Here is a 20,555-nt window from a genome sequence, read left to right on the forward strand (position 1 = left end):
ATAATGTCTACTGAATCTAGACATATATATACTCTGTGACTGAGAAATTCTAATGCTGGGTACCAAACAGAAATGCTTGCTTATGTCCATAAAATACATGTACAGAAATGTTCTTAGCAATGTCATTTATAATAGCCCTAAACTAGAAACAACTCAAATGTCCATCAACAATAGATGGGGACTTTCCGGGTGGTGCAGTGGTTAAGAATCCACCTGCCAATGCAGGGGACACGGGTTCGACCCCTGGTCTGGGAAGATCCCACATGCTGCAGAGCAACTAAGCCCGTGCGCCGCAACTACTGAGCCTGCGCTCTACAGCCCGCGAGCCACAACTACTGAAGCCTGCGCACTCTAGGGCCCGCGTGCTGCAACTACTGAGCCTGCGTGCTGCAACTACAGAAGGCTGAGCACCTAGAGCCCATACTCTGCAACAAGAGAAGCCACCGCACTGCAACGAAGAATAGCCCCTGCGTGACACAACTAGAGAGAGCCCGCGCACAAAGACCCACTGCAGCCAAAAAAAAAAAAAAAAGAAGGGGCTTAGTTTGTTAACCTGCAGTTTGGTTAGAACCATTGCAGAAGCAGCAAGGAATTCTGTCCCCGGCCCAGAATCTCTGACCATGAACGAATCACAGTCCTGAGTTTAGATAGAATATCTCACCTTGGTGGGATAAGTGTCAGAATACACACAGAGACTATGGGAAGTGAATCAAATTCATAATATCAGTAATCCATGTCAAACAGAGGAATAAGTTTGATTATTGTGATATTTTGTTATTTAAGATATTTGAAATAGTTAACTCATTTAGAGGATTAGAGGATATGGTACTTTGAATTTAATTTGAAATGCTTAAAGGAATTTGAAATTAGGTCTGCAATTTTAGTTTTAAAATGCTAAGAAAATTTAACTAAGTTTGTAAACAACGTTTGATTGATTAAATCTATGAGTTTAGACTTCGATATGTTAGTATTTGAATGCTTAGGAAGATTTCAGCGGATTTTAGGCCTTTCATATTAGCTATTGGAAGTGTTTGTGCAAATCAGACCGATTAAATACGTTGTTTACTTTGAAATTGTCTAAGGAAACTAGATTAAGTATGTGAGCAATGTTTATGGTTTAACCCATTAAGTTTTGAATTAATTGAGTATCAAAGATTAACCAAAATAAATGTTCAAATTTACATACAAAACCAACCAGTTTGTAGTTATAACAAGATTTGTAGCCACAAGACAAAATAGGTTTTTAAACATACAGCTTTTTCCTTTTTTTTATATAAATAAATTTATTTATTTATTCATTTATGGCTGCTTTGGGTCTTCGTTGCTGCGTGCAGGCTTTCTCTAGTTGCAGTGAGCGGGGGCTACTCTTTGTTGCGGTGCATGGGTTTCTCAATGCGGTGGCTTCTCGTTGCAGAGCACGGGCTCTAGGCGCACAGGCCAAGTAGTTGTGGCTCAAGGGCTTAGTTGGTCCACGGCATGTGGGATCTTCCTGGACCAGTGCTCGAAGCCGTGTCCCCTGCACTGGCAGGCAGATTCTTAACCACTGTGCCACCAGGGAAATCCCAAAATGTACAGCTTTAATAACTAAGATATTATATAAAACACCCAGAACTCCAAGAATCCCTTTTAGAGCACAAAAGCCCTGGTTACTTGCTAAAATCCAGTGGACAGCATCTGTTTATGTCAGTCTGAGACCAGAAACTCCAAGCACCTGGTCACTAAAGGACACAAGGGCCTTGCCACACACTGTAAGGCAGAGATTATTCTTCACCCCTCCCTGCTGATGGAAATGGGGAGATATAGGAATGAGGTGAGGGGTTGTGCCTAGAGAATCACCCCTTATCTGGGAGCAAAGATGGAAGACTGCCCAAATGACTGGGGTGCTCAGCTAGCAGATGGAGGACTGCTGAATCCCAGTTCAGTGGTTATATCCAAAGACATCGTTAAAAGAGCCAGTGGCAGGCAGATGAAGCTCCTGCTAATCTGAGAGTGAAGTTCAAAGGGGACTGTGTTGGGACCCTGCATGTTATTGTTATTTTTTAAAATTTATTTTTAAACTTAAATACAGGAAAATGTACTCTTTTTGGTATAGTTTTTTTTTTTTATAAATTTATTTATTTATTATTTATTTTTGGCTGTGTTGGGTCTTCATTGATGCACTCCGGCTTTCTATAGTTGCAGCGAGCAGGGGCTACTCTTTGCCGTGGTGTGAGGGCTTCTCATTGCGGTGGCTTCTCTTGTTGCAGAGCACGGGCTCTAGGTGCTTGGGCTTCAGTAGTTGTGGCACACGGGCTCAGTAGTTGTGGCACTCAGGCTCAGTAGTTGTGGCTCGCGGGCTCTAGAGTGCAGCATCAGTAGTTGTGGCGCACGGGCTTAGTTGCTCTGCAGCATGTGGGATCTTCCCAGACCAGGGCTCGAACCCATGTTCCCTACATTGGCAGGCGGATTCTTAACCACTGCGCCACTAGGGAAGTCCCTTTGGTATAGTTTTGAGAAAGGTACCAAGTCATATAACCACTGCCACATTTAGGATACAGAACAGCTCCATCACCCCCAAATTCCCTTATGCTATCCCTTTGTAGTCAAACCCCCCACCCCCCAACCTTAACCCTTGACAACTACGGGTCTGTTCTCCATCCCCACAGCTTTGCCTTTTCCTGAATGTCATATAAATAGAATCATCCAGCCTTTTGAGACTGGCTTCTTCACTTAGCACAATGCACTTGAGATGCACGTTATTTTAAAAGTCTGTAGAATATTCTGCAAAGAGTTGCTCATCCATTCCAACACCCAGACCATTCAGGCCAGGGATATTTTAAAACATTTACCAGCCCTCTGCATGGTTACTTTTGAAGGCATCCCCATAGCATTTCAAACATTAAAAGGCAGCCATTTTTCATATTTAAGATAACTTTTTTTCCCTGTAATTTTTTTGGAATTCTCAGTTCACAGGATCGGAGAGACATTTACTTACATTTATTAAATTTTTATTTTGCAACTTTCTTATGTTAGAGCCAACACCCTTTTTTCAAGTCTCAACTATTCTGTAGGTCCCTGGAAAGCTCATAGACCTTGGACACCATGCCCCAAGTGCCTGTCAGAGCCCCACAAGAATTCCATAGCTAAAGGCATCATGGTGCCAACCTACACCAGTGAGAGAAAGCAATGGAAGACTACTTTCTCTGAATTTCAACAATGCCCTTGCTAAAAAAAGGAAGAAAGAAAAAAAGCATATGGCACAGTAATTCTTTTTTTGAAAAGATTTTATCTCACAAACATACAGACTGTGTAAGAATGTATGTGCAAATTTGTTCATTGCAACAATACTGGTAAGCATCTATCCATAAGGGATTGCTTCAACTGTGGTACATTACACAATGGAATGCTATACAGCCATGAAAAGGGGTGTGAGGTAGATCTATACATGATAACAGTAAAATTTTCCCAACTAAGTGAAAGCACAAGTTGCAGAAAAAGAATGTAAAATCTGACTACCTGTCAAATAAAAATCATTATAATTTTAAAATGTTAGTAAATGCATAGAAAATAGTCGAAAAATACATGCCAAATTTAACTGTGGTTTCCTCCAAGGCAGGGAAGAGTTTTTGGATGTGTGGGTATGTGGTTAGGGTGAGGCTGTCATTATTTACTTTTATGTAACATTTGAATTTTTTGCCATGAACATATATATTACTTTGGTAATCAAGAAAAGTCAATAAATATTACTTTAGACAATCCCAATACAAGCAGGACTACTGAAAGACGTGATTGATGTTCTGAATTTCCAAGCACGCTGTGGATGAGCTTCAGACTGTTCTTGGTTTAGTGGGTTCCTTGTCTCCTTCTCTCAAGGCCAAAACAACCTAAGCAAAAACTCTTCCTTCACCTTCTACCTACAACTGAGCACTCTCCTACCCAACAATTATCATCCACAAAACCCAAGTTTATCTTGGTTGAGAGGTTTTTGGAAAATAAGACTTTCCCACTGGTTGAGAAGGGAAATTGGATAAAGCTAGCGTTTCAGTTCTGCATGGCATCTAAAGAACTCCCAAGCCAGTCGACCATGTATGTGCTCTGAAGAGACCCTCCCTGTCGGGGAAGGCCCTCGAACGCCAGTGGGTCAACATGGTGATAACATGCTATGTAGATTGACACACACATATGAAGTACCACGTTCCTAAGAGTTTCAGGGACATGCTCATTAAAACAAGGTATTGAGATGCTGTCTCAGACACGTGGGAGACCAAAAGAAGTTTACAGAGCCTTGGGTCAAAAAGGGCCTCATGAGAGAGACCGCTTGAGAATACGAGGCTGGTGATGGAGCTGGAAAGGACCAAGTCCATACGTTCGGTGTCCTGTCACCTGGTTGGGGGCCTGCGGGCCCTTACTCGCTGGTGTCTGGGGGCAGGCACAGTCTTGAGCTCCCACACCTGAGGAATGGCTTGGATACAACAGGAGCTGGTCCAAGGGACACTGACGCCATGGTGGCCCTGAGGGACCTCTTTGCTTTCCCCCTATAATTGCTTCAAAAACTGTGAGCGTCCACACCTGGGTTCCCATAGTCACCTGTTCAGGACAAGCAGCAGAGAAGACAGGAGAAGGGATGTTGCGCAGACCAGTGGCTTTTGTGGAGAACTAGCGGGTGCCCCGTCTAGCTGCCCAGGTGTCGGGTCTGCCCGCCGCTTCTGCTTTACAGGCGGTGGGAGGACGCAGGCCTCAGCCAGACACAAGGCTGGGCAGCCACCAGGTTGTTGCTTTCACCTCCCCGTGGCACAGCTGTCCTGGGAGAGGACTGAGGGTGCCAGGGAATCTCATTTGTAAAACAGGTTTCGTTTTCTCACTTAACAGACACACCTGGTGCTTCTATTCCACCTTCTTTCACCTGTGAGTGGGCTGCTTCTCCTCCCATTCACGGGAGCTTCGGGATAATCTGAACCCCAGACCCAACCCCTTCCCCTGCCTCAGGGCAGCAGACTCAACCAGCCTCCAAGGCAAGATGCTTTTTCGGAAGGGGGCGTGGCGGGGTGGTGAGCAGTATTGGGAGGTGGAATGGAACACGGTGATGCGCAAAGGGAAAGCAAAGAATGGGCTAAGGCAGCTTCCTGAGTTCACTGGAGGTGACATTTACCTACCACGTAAATGTCTGGTTGACTCACCTGCTTTGGAAGGAGGGGTCCAGGGAGACGGACGCGTTCGAGGCGAGGCCGAGGCCTGGCTTTCCTGGCTCGCCAAGTCTGCTGGAATCACCTGCGGTCTCCCACTGCCAGGACTGGTTCACATACCTCTTCAACTTCTCATGTCTGTCAAGAGCGTGCTGGAAATGGCCCTCCTCACCTCTGGGACTGGCCCTCTTCCCTCTGGCTAGAACCTGGCTCAAATGCCCTTCTCTCTCTCCGTCCTCTGTGGCCACAGGTCTCGTTTAATGGCCCCTTCCGCACTGAAAACTCTCCATACATTTCTTTTAAAACCTTTTATTCAATAATATATACTTTTAAAATTATAATATGTAACCGCCCATCATGCCATATACGCCCCGTGCCCCCACTGGAGTCTGTGGTCAGGTAGTTAGCATGGTCTGCTGGAAAAAACAGGCGGCCACGGGGACGAGCCAGGGGCGCGGGGGAGCAACAGTAACCACCATTTCGCATACCCTTCACATTTCCCATGCTTTCTGGGTCAGGAGGAAGTCAACAGGAAGCCAAAGGCGTGTGAACCTTTTACATTCAGAAGTGAGGTTTGATATACGGTGGTGGGCTGCCCTTCGGTTGGTCTAGTTCGTGCTCGCCAAACCTGCCACCGTTTTGTGTCTGCTCACGGAACGTGATCTCTCTACACACGTTAAGACGTTTGATTTGGTTCTTGTTCTGCTTATGGAAAAGTGGGAGGAACCGCAACAGACCTGGGGAGAGAGATGGGAGGAGGGGAAAGATGGCATTAATCATTCTGACCCGGAGTGAGGACAGGCCTCCACTGGCATGTGGCTCCCTTCTCTTGGGGAGCACTGGGAATGGTATACAAGCCTGACTTTCCCACGGCACTTCGTGGAAAACCAGGTAAGAACTGACCGGTTTCAGGTTTCAAATAGCACCCTTTTTCTTCCTCTTCTGATCACCACTCACAGAGGCAGTCTTGGTCCCAGCCTTACTGTGACCGAGTCCCTCTCCTTTTCTCGGGTCCAGGACGCTAATCTAGAAGCATCAAAGCCTCTTGTCTATTCTGTGTAAGCCAAGCTACAGGTTCAGCAGCCCAGCTCCAGATACCCATCAGACCTGAACCAACTTACTTATGTCTTGGGACCAAGAATCAGATGACTGTATTTACAGAGGGAAAGGGCCCAGTTCACTAATAAAGAGCAAAAATGGAGCTCAAATATTTTTAACTCCCCCCTGGAAGGAGCTGTCTGGCATGGCCTGAAAACCTCGTTCCTCCTTCCATGTCCAGCACAGCGGAGTGGGTTGTGAGATTCCAGCAGAACTCTAGAAGCAGCAGCTCAGAACGGTGCCACGGCAGGGTACCGAGAGAAAGGACAATGTATCTGGGAAGCTGTCACACAGAAACATTTCATGACCCAAACTTTCTTTGGGTACGGGAAGGGTTCTACGCTTAGTATTTGAGAAAGGCTGCATGGTACGTAAGGTTACAAATGACTCTTCAGCAGATGATTTTGAAGCATCCCACCCCACAGAGGGATCAGTGAGAAGCAAGCGCACTGATGAAAGACTCCACCATCTGCCAAACAATGGCGTGTGCCCACTTGTGTTGCAAGAAATGGGGCTGGGGAGAGGTTTTCATAAGTGCAGAACACGCTCCCACAAGGTAAAGTTGTGCAATGAAATGGTCAATCCCAAGCAGGATTGGCAGGTTCTGAGTGATACAATTCAGAAGCAAGTACCAAGAAACAATCCCCACACCACCCTAGTCCCACCACTTCTGCTAAAGTCAAGTCTTCACACCAAGGTGATTAACTGCAACCACCCGCCCACACAACTTCACAGTTCAAGGTTTATTCCTCCTCTCCCCCAAGAGACAGGAAATACAAGTTTAAGGTCCTCATAGCAGTGGCTTGTCTCCCACTTGGGAAGGCTGGTGATTCTCAACATGCTGGTGATTATTAACATTTTTATTTATGAAAACAGGATTTAACATGGCATTTTTCTTTCCTCTAAGGGGCAGCAGCACATAAATCATACATCAGTCATCCAGTGATACAAAGAGGTGGTCAATTGTGTCTGAAGTAGTCATTAGTAAAGGATCACAACCCAGGCAGTGTTGCTTTTCTGCAAACAGAAGAAAATAGTCGGCTCCATGTTTCTTGAAGACTTATCCAAGCTTTCCACTGGGTGTCAAGATTTCTGTCCCAACCTCTTAGTCACCATTTACAGCAAGAAAAGCCAGCAAGTGAAAAACTGTTAATTTATTGAGTCAATGAATTTTTTTTTTTAAAAAAAACAATCCCCAATACATGCAGTTCAGGATTAAGTATCACATTTGTAGCACATTGTTGATTCTCTACACAAAAGTATGCATCACCTGTATAATCCCGTAACATCACTTCCCCCTGCCTCTACAATACCTGGTTGGGGTCATTTTCACTGACACATCCACATAGCTCCAAAGCATATGTTATTACTGGTTTTCTTAAGCCAGATGTTTCCTCGCCACCTCCCCTCCCCTCATCCCCACCCTGGGGTTAGTTTTAATGGCAAGATGTCACTCAGTCTTAGATTTATTAAGCTCACTGACAAACTTTGGCTTCTTGTGTGCTCATATGGACCCTGCTTTTGCTTTCGGGTTTATATCTCAATGGCCTTGACTCTGATCAGTTACTATCCACTCCTGTTAATTTGTAGGAGGGAAGATTGCTTTTTCCTGTGAGTGCTCATGCAGTAACACAGGTTCCTAAACGAATCATTAATCTGAACTGGCATTAAAGGAGACTGTCAACGGGGCTCTCTCAGATCCATTTCAATGCGTATGTAAAAATTCTTCCAATTGTTTGTGTCCCAAAATAATTTTGCTTCCATCCTCATCAAAGCAGCACCTGGGAGAAGCTAAGTCATTTCCCTGAGTAGACGCAGACTGAGATCCACGGCCATGGGCTGGCTCTCTCTGGGACTCAGCATCTGCCTCAAGAGCACCACCTTGCAGTCCCACTGGAACCAATCCTGGGGGCGTTCCAGAACTCAGGGCACGTTCCAGAACTTGAACTTTGTGCTCCCTTGCTTTCTTCCCTCAAGAAGTCATGTTCCCCCACCTCAAGATCTACCTTTCAACTGTTTTTACTGATTCCCTTTCTTCTTTTAACAGCCCCCTCTCCTGTCCTCTCTCCCTGCCCCCAAGGATTATAAGCTCTTCCGTCTCCTCTAATCAATCAGTTGGAAAGCACCTTCCTTCTTTGCAAGGGAATACATATGCTTTGAGCCTCGTGAGTACCAATGTGCTGGAGAATGCCTGTGAGGAGACCCAGCAGAGTGACTGATGTTCACGTGCCTCACAGAACTGGCTCTGGCACTCCTCTAAGTGGTAAGATGACCCGGGAATGCTTGGTCTGCGTTATACACTCATTGGCTTCTCCCACCTGGTCACTTACCACGGGGCTAGGATAGGACAGGGGCAGGCCAGATGATAGGATCACGGGGAGAGTGAACTGCAAGCAAACCTGATGAAAATATTCGCACTTCATCAGTTCTGCTCTCGCCATGGGATTTCTCAGCTGAAGCAAAACCTTGCAGTTATGCTCACCTGTGGCCAATAACCTCTGATACACCAATCTGTATTTGGCACGGGAACCTTCCGCTCTCACCATACTGGGTCTATGTTCTTGAACACAGGCAGTACCTGAGATGACAGTGTAACACTACCCTGTTCCCCACATTTTTTTGCTTTTCTTTAGGAAATAATAGGTCCTTATCATAGGCACTTTTAACCTGTTACAAGGTAATGAAGCAAACAAAATGTCTAATGAAAATTACTGAGATGAATTTAAGAAATAATATGCTAACCGAAAAGGAAATTGGGTGGGTAAATCTACCACAGCTTTGTCTAAATATAAGATTAGACTCACTCACACACACGCACGCTCTCATCCCTCTTTTGGAACTCTCCAAGACTGCCTCCTAACCCAGGTAAATACTCTAAAATCTCAGGGGAGCTAGGTCCATCTGGACACAAAATGGTTTTGGAGATAGGTAAAAGAGGAAAGGTCTGGACGAGACTCAGTTCAGTTTGGGAAAGAACCACCCACAGTCAGTCAGCCAGAAGTTGGGTGTCAAGAACAGACTCAGAAAGGAGCATTTTAAACTCAGTTCTTCTATATGTCTAAGGCATGAAGAGAGGTAAAAAGTATGGGTGGTGGAAAAGTAAACTGTACGCATGAAATGGAAGAATTACTCCTTTGCCAAGCTGCAGTCACAGAACCCAAGGACAGGCAGGCGAGCTGTTTTTGCACCTACTACATCATGACCAGAGGAGAGACAGAAGTCAGTCACCTGACTCTTCTCCAGCTGCTTTTACTGCCTCTGGGGAGACCCAAGAGAAAGAAACGGGGTTACTACTTCACCAAGACCCTCCAGTAGGCTTCCTCTGCCTGGTCCAGACCGGCAATTTAAAAAAAAAAAAAAAAAAAAAAAAAGAAGGGTGGGGGGAGGGAATGGGTGACAAAGGAGGAAATGGGTGGGGCAGGAAAGACACACAGTGGCACATCTCCCTGATAAATAATAACCAACAGTTCGGTGTTGCCTAGAAGGGCACATTAGAAGGCTTTTGATAATCCCAAACACTGAGTTTTGCTGCCTGACATATCAATATAGGTTCACTCAAGAGCTCCTGTCTTGTTTTTGATTTTCAGGTAGAACAAATGTATACATTAATATACAGAATGTGCAATGAAGGCAGGTAGCATTGGTATGAGAACCTTAACTGAATGCATTTCCTGGCTTTGGGATCTTGTTTTATTTGAAGTTCCCACTGACCAAACAACAAAAATAGAATCTACATTTAGAGATAGGACCCGCTACCAATACCAATACGATTTTATTGGGATATGGAATGTAAACAGATGTTTTCAAACACCCTAACCTTATAAAAATGTATGGCATTATTAAATAGTAATAAAGGAGTCCTGAAGTGTGATGTGGTGGTAGACACCTTGAGCTCCAGCCTAGTGTGAGAGGTCCCCACAGCTGTAGCACGGCCCTGCAGCTGGGGTCAGGGGACTGCTTGCAAACCATGTTGATGACAAGTCCCCAGAGTGATATCAGCTCTATTTTTTTTAATTTTCTTAAACAAAATATAGCTTCCTTTGCTAACGTGAAGGCTAGCACAATGGATCCCAAGCTTTGATACTTGCCCCAGCAGCTCCACTCCTTTCCCCAAGCCCCTTGTATGCTACTCTCTCCGGTCGCTCGGGTTATCGGTGGGTGGCCCTGCCCACACAACTCCAGTCCCTGCACGTGAGAAAGACTTCTCTCTGCCAACACATTCATGTATTACCTATCAGAGCTTAAAAACGCAGATTACCCTGATTACAGAGGGAAACTGTTTCTCATGGGGATAAAAAGGGGTAAAGCATGGGAGGGGAGTACTTGTTTTTATCTCACCCAATCCGTCTTTCCTGAATAAATTCTAATAAGGATGCTTTTCTTTCTCCCTCCCTGACCTCCCTGAAGACTGACTTTCCAGCTTTAGTTATGGTTGTGAACAAAAAGTCTTTGTTTCAGAGACGTGCGTTAAAATAGGTGCACACATAGGGATGTGCTGGGAAATGAAGTTTTCCTTAAGAGGCTGGAAAAAAAAGCTACATGAAAAAAATAGCAACAAGATTTTATGGTTAGGCAGATCAACGAAGGTTACACTGAGCTCCAAGTTATGCACTTAGCATCCAACTCTTGATGAGACAGATGGACCTGTCCATGGCATCAGAAGGTTTAAAGTGATGCCTCCTGACATCAAAGGGGACTCCTGTGAGAGTGACTGCAGTTTGCTCCCAAATGAATCACTTAGAAGAAAACTGCAGGGATGAGGTACATTTCCCAGAGAGCTCATGTCATTAAAAAAAAAAAAAATACATAAAACATGAATTTGTAAAAGAGCTTAGAAAAAAAATACTGTCACTGTTTTAGTATCTCCTTTTCGTGAATGAGGCTGGTGTGTCACTATAGACTGCTGACATTTTGCTAAAACTTGAGCCTGAATCTCACCAAAGGAAACACAGACCACAGTGGAATAGATAGGAAGTCAGATATTCAGAGCTTGTTGACTTGAACAGGTTAATTCAACAGTGGTCTCCTGTTAAATAAAGGTAAATGTACAACAACTCCGAGTCTCTCATCTCCCATGCATTCCAAAGGGAAAGTCCCCTCAGATACCCAACTATGTGCATCGTCAGGCTGCCAAACAGCAGTTCCCTGTAGACTAGTGCTGGGGAGTTTCTTTCTTTTTGACAGACTTTTAGGTCTTTACTCTTCTTTGCGTTTAGAAGGAATGGCTAGAATTTCTTTTTATCACACTGTAGTTTTCCTTCAAGGTTTGTGTTTGGTTGGTTGGTTTTATTGGCAAGCATCAATGCCGCATTACCCGTCGCTTTCCAGTCTTCATCGGGCCGCCGTGAGACCACTGGAAAGTACAGCATTATCTGCACAAGGCTGGGACTGCTCCTTCACCACGGGGTCTGCAAGGAAACAGGAGGACAGTCAGCAGAGGCAGGGCTGGCCAGTGCCAGGGGAGAACACCATAACAGACCCAACCTTCTTCCACAGTGACATAGACACAGGCTACCAGGAAGTCAGGGTCAGGAGGGCAACCAAAATTACAGACACTGAGGAATGATCAGGGGGAAATGCTCTCACAATCAACTTGTATACCTCTTCAGAGTACAAGTTCAACTGCTAAGACTCAGGAAAAAGAGAGGCACAGAAACACCCATTTCCCACTGTTCAAAATTTCTACTGATTTTCTTATGTGTTGTTTTTCCTTGAATACTAACATCATATCCAACTCCCATTTCTTCAAAGTATGTGCAATAGATAGTAAACACTTTGGAGGAAAGGGTGAATAAGAAGAGCTACTAGAAGAACTATCGATTTTAAGCAACAGTGTAAAAATTTTTTTATAGAAGTATAGTATGTATTCAGAAAAGTAGACAGATCATGATTTGCATAATATAAACATCAGTGTTCTTAATTCAGTCAAACTCAGAGTGTAAAAATAGCTTTCTGTGACAGAAAGACAACCATTTACACTTGTCTGAGGTCTGGAAGAATGAAGGGTAACACCTTTTAAATCTGCTGTCTACTAATGCTTATGGGTTACCAGGCTCAAGACCACAGAGCAATGTATTCTTCAGGCAAGATTTAGTTAATTTCCAGAGAGGAAAAAAAGGAGAAGGAAAGAGCATATTGGTCAAGCAAGAGGTAGGCTGAAAGTTCTCATCTCACTTCAGACAGAAAATTGAGACAGATCACTTAACCTCCCTCACTCTCAGTCTCCTCTGTGACTGGTCTAAATGACGTCACACTGCCTTTAATGAGAGGAGAGTCTGGGACATACTTTATCAGTGGGGAGAACCATACACATGCAGACCAATAAGCAAGTGCATAAACTGAATATACACACATACTTTAAAGTGAGACCTAGGAAGTCTGTAATTCAGACAGGATTTTAGCGAGGTCCTGCCATACCTGCTTTCCTTTCCTCAAATTCCTTGTATTTATTTATCTTATTTCCTTCTTTAAAAATATGCTATGGTCACCTTACTACTTTCAACAAATCACTTTTTTTTTGAGGCGGAAAAAAAAATCTTTGATTAGGTTTCCACACAAATGTATATATTTGAAAACAAAACTTTAGATACTTGTCATCTATCAACTCAGGGTCATAGGCAATGGTCATACAGATCAGACTCAAGGGAACTACAGCGAACAAGCAAACACCTTTGGGCAACTAGAAACAGATCTGCAGAGCTGTTTCAAGAGTCAAACTAATGAGGCCAAATCCCAAGCATGATTCATCCAAATACCCAGAATTCTCTTGTCAGGCCTCAAAGATAAAGAGTAGAAGAATTTCCCTTTGACAGATCAGGTCCCTGGAAACTCACAGAAGTATGGGTGCTCCATGGCCTCTTTGGCAGTCAGTCTCTGTTGATGGTCATATCGCAGAAGTTTGTCCAGAAGATCTAGGGCCTCAGGGCTGACGAGGTGTCTGTTCTCACTATGGATAAAATTTTCCCAGCGTTTCCGTGAATGTCTGAGAAGAAAAGGAAAGCATTGGTATTCTGAGATTAAATTCAACAAGAATTCTTACATATTAGGGTTAAAGCCAACAAAGTCTTAGAACACTGTGTTGATTACAAGCTCATTAAATCGCATTCTTAATGTTACCTGTCCCCCCCCCCATAGTTATGATCACAGCATCCTCAAACAAAACAGTGCTCTGTGACTGATACATAGAATTAATTATAATGTCTGCATCTGATTTAAACTTTGTAGAACCTTTCTAGATAGTTTTTTATGCCCCAGACTTTTAGTCAATTCTGGGTGAGGCACGGAGGTAGCTGAGTAATCTTTATTGTTCAGCAGATATATTTAAAGAGCTAGCTTCAGAAACATGGAGGTTCCATAAAATTACTGTCTGAAAATTGTCAACACAACAACTACGTTTCAACACTATTGTACTGTATCTGAAAATATGCCTTAAAATTTGCTCCCTTACAGAAAATCCATTACACAGAACAAGAAGAAACTACAAATCTCTTACTGAAAGAAGAATCACAGCTTTCTAAGATTTTCCATTAAAATAAGCCATATGCTATTCCAGAAAGTTTTCTGTAGCATGATTTTGTCTTCCATCTTCTATTGATAAACAGGCTATCTCTTAGAGGAGTAAAATGATTAGAAGACACATGTAAACAATGCCCAAATTTCTCAAGTTAAAAAATATATATGGGGAAAAAAAAGAATATTTCAATTCTGATATAATTAGAAAGGAGAAAGAGCTTTAGAAAGTGATTTCAGCTAACCTTTTCACTTCTGAATTGGGTAAATTAAGACACTCTTTCTTTCTCTCTCTTACTTACTGTCCCAGGATATCGTTGAAGTGTGGATCTAGGTCTATGTGATACTTCTTCAGATACCCATACAGCTCATCTGTACCCAGAACCTTGGCAATGCGAACAAGCTGAAACACAAAACAAACTGACCAAATTACTGAGCACAGCCCGCGGGGATGCTGGACCAAAGAATTAGGAGACTTCCACATCACTAAATTTCCAGGGAACAGATACAGATCTGAGCCCGGGGCGGACAGGCAGCAGACTCACAGATATGAAGTTCACATGAATGCAAATTTCCAAAATGCCTTTAAAATGATAACACAACTTATGACAATAATATTCTAGAGGCTGATGATTATGGGAACATAAAACCTAATGATTAGAATCTTTTTTTTTAAAATAAATTTATTTATTTATTATTTATTTTTGGCTGCGTTGGGTCTTTGTCGCTGTGCTCAGGCTTTCTCTAGTTGCGGCGAGCGGGGGCTACTCTTCATTGCAGTGCGTGAGCTTCTCATTGTGGTGGCTTCTCTTGTTGCGGAGCACGGGCTCTAGGCACGTGGGCTTCAGTAGTTGTGGCGCATGGGCTTAGCTGCTCCACAGCATGTGGGATCTTCCTGGACCAGGGCTAAAACCCGTGTCCCCTGAATTGGCAGGCGAATTCTTAACCACTGCACCACCAGTGAAGTCCCTAATGACTAGAATCTTGTTTTATTAGACAAGGAGGTACCTGACTTCCTCATAGACACAATTTGGAAGTTGGGCAGAACACAGCACACTACCTGTCTCTATCTTTGGGGACCACAGACAAGATTTTGTGAAACTCTTTACCCTGAAGAAAAGCTTATATGCAGATACTGGATGATATTTAGTGGCTCAACAACAGCATCCCTATCGAGATGCTATTTTCTTGGCATCTGCCTCCAAATGGATAGGAGCCAGATGATGTTTGCTTACCTGGTCATAGTTATCCTGTCCATGAAAGAAGGGCTCCTTTCGAAAGATCATGCTCGCTAACATACAGCCCAAACTCCACATATCCAGGCTATAATCATACATCTGAGGAAATAAAGACAACCGTCAGTCAAGGGTGTTACAGATGTCATTTTTCTGATCTGAGTTTCTAGGTTTCTAGTCTTTAGTTGACCTCTTCAGATATTTTAAAATTCAAAGCCAAAAAAAAAAAAGTAGCTGAGAAAAGTCCATAATTATCATTTTGGGGTAGAATAAAGACTGGATTTTATTTTATTTTATTTTATTTATTTATTGGCTGCATTGGGTCTTCGTTGCTGTGTGCGGACTTTCTCTAGCTGCAGCGAGTTGGGGCTACTCTTCGTTTTCATACGTGGGCCTCTCACTGTGGTGGCTTCTCTTGTTGCGGAGCATAGGCTCTAGGTGCGCGGGCTTCAGTAGTTGTGGCATGTGGGCTCAGTAGTTGTGGCTCATGAGCTCTAGAGCGCAGGCTCAGTGGTTGTGGCACACGGGCTTAGTTGCTTCGCGGCATGTGGGATCTTCGTGGACCAGGGATGGAACCCTTGTCTCCTGCATTGGCAGGTGGATTCTTAACCACTGTGCCACCAGGGAAGTCCCAAGTCTAACTTCTTCAGCCAGGTGACAGATTCCTGGGAATGGTACCCAAAAGGTAGCAAACCTTTTCCCCAAAAGTAGTGAGGTCGTGGATGGAATGTAGGCCCAGTTCTGTAGCTGTTTTTTCCTGAACTGTCTCCCCGGGAACCAAGATCATCTACAATGATCCTGGATACATACCTTTTGTATCCAAGACTGGCTTTTAAATGTATCCAAATTGACTAAATAAAAACCAGGAAAAAGAAAAAGCCAAGAAAAGCCCTAGCAAAGGTAAAAAGAACCCAGAGGTGCTTCACTAACATTTTACCTGATAGTCCACAAGGAGCTCTGGTCCCTTGAAGTACCTGGAGGCTACGCGGACATTGTACTCCTGGGCGGGATGATAAAATTCCGCCAGACCCCAGTCTATCAGTCGCAGCTATAAATACGACAGAAATAAAACATGTGAAAGGAGTGTCTCCAGATGCCTGTGTCTTACAACAAGGCCACATCTAATTAATAACAATTATTTGCCCACATAAAAAATGTTAGCAAGTGCACTGGCTAAAAAGATACACTTTTCAGCAACTGCTAAGAGGTCATTTCTAGAGCAGAGCACTTGGAATCTTATTTGCTTTTTCTTTTTTAAAATTTAAATTATCCTGGCTTATCATTCTCTCTAGATCAATAAAGCTTAAGCTTGTCTTCTGCCTCCATACCAGCTGCATGTGTTAACATACCCCCTCATTACTGACAGCTTTCATTATAAGCTCTAGTCATTAACAGAAAAGGTTGGGGACATGTGCCCCACTCCAGGATTGAAGCATTGCTCTAGCTTTTCATTAATCTAACACTAGCTGATTCATTTACTCACCAGTCAGGGACAATCAGAACTGAGAATAGAAAATAGGAGGGACCCAAGTATACTTTTTAAGGCCAGGCAGGTTGGTCTGAGGGTCATTAAGAAAGGAAGTAAAAATCACCAGCTGTAGTTTCTGTCTTGAGGCCCTCCAGAAAATCATGACCAAAGTAAACAAGTGACTACAGTCAGGGTCAGCTGTCTACTCTTCTTGTGTACTATGCTTATGTGAAGTAGAAACCAACACTGGAGACTAGAGAAATAACAGTATCACAAGTCTGCCAAAGAAAACAGCATGGGTCTTCAGAAACTACCTAGGTACTGGCCAGAGTTTTGATTGGCTCTAAGCCTTCCAATGAAAGGCTTTTCACTGCCTGGCTGTAATGGTACCTTTTTCTGTTGGTGATCTATCATGACATTGTGAGGTTTCACATCCCTGTGCATGATTCCCTTGCTGTGGCAGTAATCCAGAGCCTATTAGATAAGAAAGCACAGAGAAAAGTAAGCAAACCCTCTACCACCCCGCAATGCAAGCATATTCTTTTTATTTTTTTTGATTCTGAAAGCTTTTATTGAGCATTGTCAAATTTGTAAGCTTCATAGGTATGGACATCATATTTATAAATGCCCTTCTGTAAGTGCTACCATAGATGTGAAATTCTTGCCTTTAATATCATCTTTGAAAATGTTAAATTGAGAATTCTGTTAACATTTTAAGAATTGGCATATCGTATTACTGCAAGAGATCTGATTTTCAGCATCTGCAAGCATATTCTTATTTGTTTGTGACAGCTTGATCTGAATACAGCCTCTCAAGGGGCAGCCTTACTGTCTGTAACAAAAGAGAAAAAACATGCTTCAGAAGGCACCCCTTGCTCTCTGAGCACACTATGCTGGCAGCTGGTAGAAAGGGGGCTGTGGAGAGGACACCAAGGGCTATGATGAAGGTTTCTTAAAAAGGGGGAATGATATACTTCTTTAGGTGCTCCTCTCCTACTTGTAGCTGGTAGCAATAAATCAGCCACCTCGATTTAGAAATCATACATTAATCTGTTGGTCTAATTTGATGAGTTTAAAACCAGATCTAGGAACCACACTGGAGTCACTTCTCTTATGAGTTCAACGACATGAAAAGAGTACACGTGGACATGAAGAATGACATCCAAATATATCTGCAATATGACTTGTCTTTTAGATAAGTGTCCCATGTGGGTTTTCTAGATTAACATATATTCTAATATTAGTATTTTCCTTAAAAATAATCCCTGAGCCAGTTGGTCTTTAAGAATTATGTTATGACTCTACAAGTCAATGATTTTTTAGTAAATTCCTCAAGCTGTGCCACCATTACCACAATTCATTTTTAGAAGTTTTTCATCATCCCAAGAATTTCCCTTAAGCCTGCCTGCAGTCAACCCCCAATCCCATCTACCTCCTACCTCCTTCCTTCCTTCCCCTCTCCTCCCAACCACTGCTCTACTACCACCTGTTGCTACAGATTTGCCTCTTCTGGACAGTGATCAAATGAAATAATACAACACACAGTACTTTATCTTCTTTTGCGCAGCATACTGTTCCTAAGATTCATCCATGTTGCTTTTTTCATTGCTGAGTAGTATTCCATTGTATAAGTATACTAGTTGAAAGACATTTGGTTTGTTTTAACTTTTTGGCTATTGAGACTAATGCTACTTATGAACATTCATGTACAAGTCTTTAAGAGGACGCACATTTTCATTTCTCTTGGGTAGATTCCTACAGGTGAAGTGCTAGGTTGTATGTACGTTTACATTTAAACTTTTAAAGAATCTGCCTAATTGTTTTCCAAAGTGGCTGCACCATTTTACATTACCATCAGCACCATATGAGAGGGTTCCAGTTTCTCTACATTCTTGCTAACATTTGTTATTATCTTTCTGATTACAGCTGTTCTAGTGGGTTTGATGAGGAATATCATTGTGGTTTTGATTTGTATTTCCCTAATGAGTGATCAAGTTGCATATCTCTTCATATACTTTTGGGCTATCTCATATCTTCTTTGGACAAATGTTGATTCAGATCTTTCACCCATTTCTTATTTGGGTTGTTTGTTTTAAACAATATAAAACTTTGCTCCTAAATCTCCCTTTTCTAACACAGTAACTATTTTCATAAATTTCAATGTTGGGCCCTTTGGCTTGTCTTAAAAAGCACTTGAAGCCTACATGAGGCCCATAATATACTCTTTGAATAATGATAGCAACCCATAATCGTATGGTACCTACTATGTGCTTGACACTGAGAGCTCTTGCAAGGTGGAGTTTTCCATGGGACAAGATTAGGGTTTCTCGACGTCAGCACTGTTGACATCTGGGACCAGATAATTCTTTGTTGTGGGGAGTGGTCCTGTGTATTATAGGATGTTTAGCAGAATCCCCAGCCTCCACCCATGAGATGCCAGTAGTGTCCCTCTGACTGTGACAACCAAAAATGGTTCCAGACATTGCCAAATGTCCCCTGAGGGACAAAGTTAACCTGGTGGAAAATCACTGGACTAGACTAGCAAGGGCACTGTACCAGGCATCTCTAAGTGGGAGGGAATATATAATCCAGAGAATGATCCATAGAACCAACAATCCAAGAATAAGCAAACTTTGCTTTCCCCAGACACAAAAGAGTATACAGTGTACAATGCTTTTCATATGAAGGTCAAGAACAGGGAAAACTAAGAGATATGGGAACATATGTATATGTATAACTGATTCACTTTGTTATAAAGCAGAAACTAACACACCATTGTAAAGCAATTATACCCCAATAAAGATGTTAAAAAAAAAAAAGAACAGGGAAAACTAAACTATGGTGGTAGAGGTGAGAATATAATCTATGCAAGGAGAGAAACAGTCTATTTTTGCACTATATGGTAGCCACCAGCCACATGAGGCCATTGAATGCTTACAATGTGACTAGTGTGACTAAGGAACTGAATTTTTTATTTTACTTAATTTAAATAGCTACCTCCGGACAGTAGCTACTGTACTGGACAGCATAGTTCTGTGTCAATGTGGGTGAAGGTTTCACACTTAAGTAAAATCAAAAAACTATACCCTTAGGATTTATTCATTTCATCTATGTAGGTTCTACTTCAATTTAATTTTTCTCTTTGTCTTATTTTATACCAACAGTTGCAGCAAGATTCCACAGTGGCTCTGTGGCAGTGCTGTAGAGAACCATGGCTCCTGAGGACACACCTCCCTAAATCTGAATCAGGAGCTCAGACCTGGTGGGAAGCCTCAGCGAGTCACTGAGCAATCACTCTGCAGCCCTCAGCCTAGTTCCTTCTGCATTTTCTACATTTCCTCTCTCCCATCCCCGTTTTTTTTTCTTTTCTATGAGAAAATTTAGCAAGTGTTGATTCTGTTATTTTGCCTGGTCTTTGTCCAAAGGAATAAACTAATTAGGACCACAGTACCTGAGGTGTGAAAAATACCTGAGGAAAGCAGAGGCTGAACAAATACAGTAAGGGAATAAATTCTTTTGCCACTAGTCAGATTCCCTGTGGAGTTATTAACTGCTTTTAAATTCCTTGGGGGAATTATTTCAATTTAAAAATCTGATCGTTTCTGACCATTAAGCATGAAAGAGGTTTTTCAAGTTTCATCTGGGGCTCTGCCTCATTAGCACAAAGTATGACCCACCGCATAGCTGCTACCCCCAGAAGGCAGAGAGGACATCAGACACTGCCATCGGAACGACCAGCCTGTATCACTGCTATGCTGTTACCTGATCTAAGGACAACTGCACTAGGTTATACATCTTACCTTTGGTGTGCTAGTTAACCACAAAATCTTAATACCTTACTTAAAAAAAATAACCAACTGTGAGACTTGGATTGCTGCTCTCACGGAGTGAATGCCTGGGATTTTCTGAGAAGCCCTAGGAAACAGACTAGCCTGACAGTTCACAGCACTGCAAACCTCTGCCCACCAAGGCCTTCCATTCTAGCCCGGAGGGGATATGAAGAAAGGTAGAAAGGTGTGATAAACCAAGTTCAACTTTCTTCATCTTTCTGATCTTAATGACAAAGACTCATTCGCCATAGGA

The 20,555-nt window shown here is 42.9% G+C and overlaps 1 protein-coding gene across 1 annotated transcript in view; it reads right to left on the bottom strand.

Annotated features, from left to right (window-relative positions):
- Positions 1-3,459: 3,459 nt before the first annotated feature.
- The window catches only part of CSNK2A2 (casein kinase 2 alpha 2), a 40,390-nt gene continuing 23,294 nt past the window's right edge, over positions 3,460-20,555 (bottom strand). The window contains exons 6-12 of the mRNA XM_060289074.2: positions 16,863-16,946; positions 15,942-16,052; positions 15,005-15,106; positions 14,072-14,172; positions 13,094-13,242; positions 11,575-11,668; positions 3,460-5,899 (exon numbers count right to left, since the gene is read on the bottom strand). Coding sequence (XP_060145057.1) covers positions 11,592-11,668; positions 13,094-13,242; positions 14,072-14,172; positions 15,005-15,106; positions 15,942-16,052; positions 16,863-16,946 — 624 coding nt within the window. The 3' untranslated portion in view covers positions 3,460-5,899; positions 11,575-11,591. The remainder of the gene's footprint in view (positions 5,900-11,574; positions 11,669-13,093; positions 13,243-14,071; positions 14,173-15,004; positions 15,107-15,941; positions 16,053-16,862; positions 16,947-20,555) is intronic.

The sequence above is a fragment of the Globicephala melas genome, chromosome 19 (genome assembly GCF_963455315.2).
Source record: "Globicephala melas chromosome 19, mGloMel1.2, whole genome shotgun sequence".
Lineage (NCBI taxonomy): Eukaryota > Metazoa > Chordata > Mammalia > Artiodactyla > Delphinidae > Globicephala > Globicephala melas.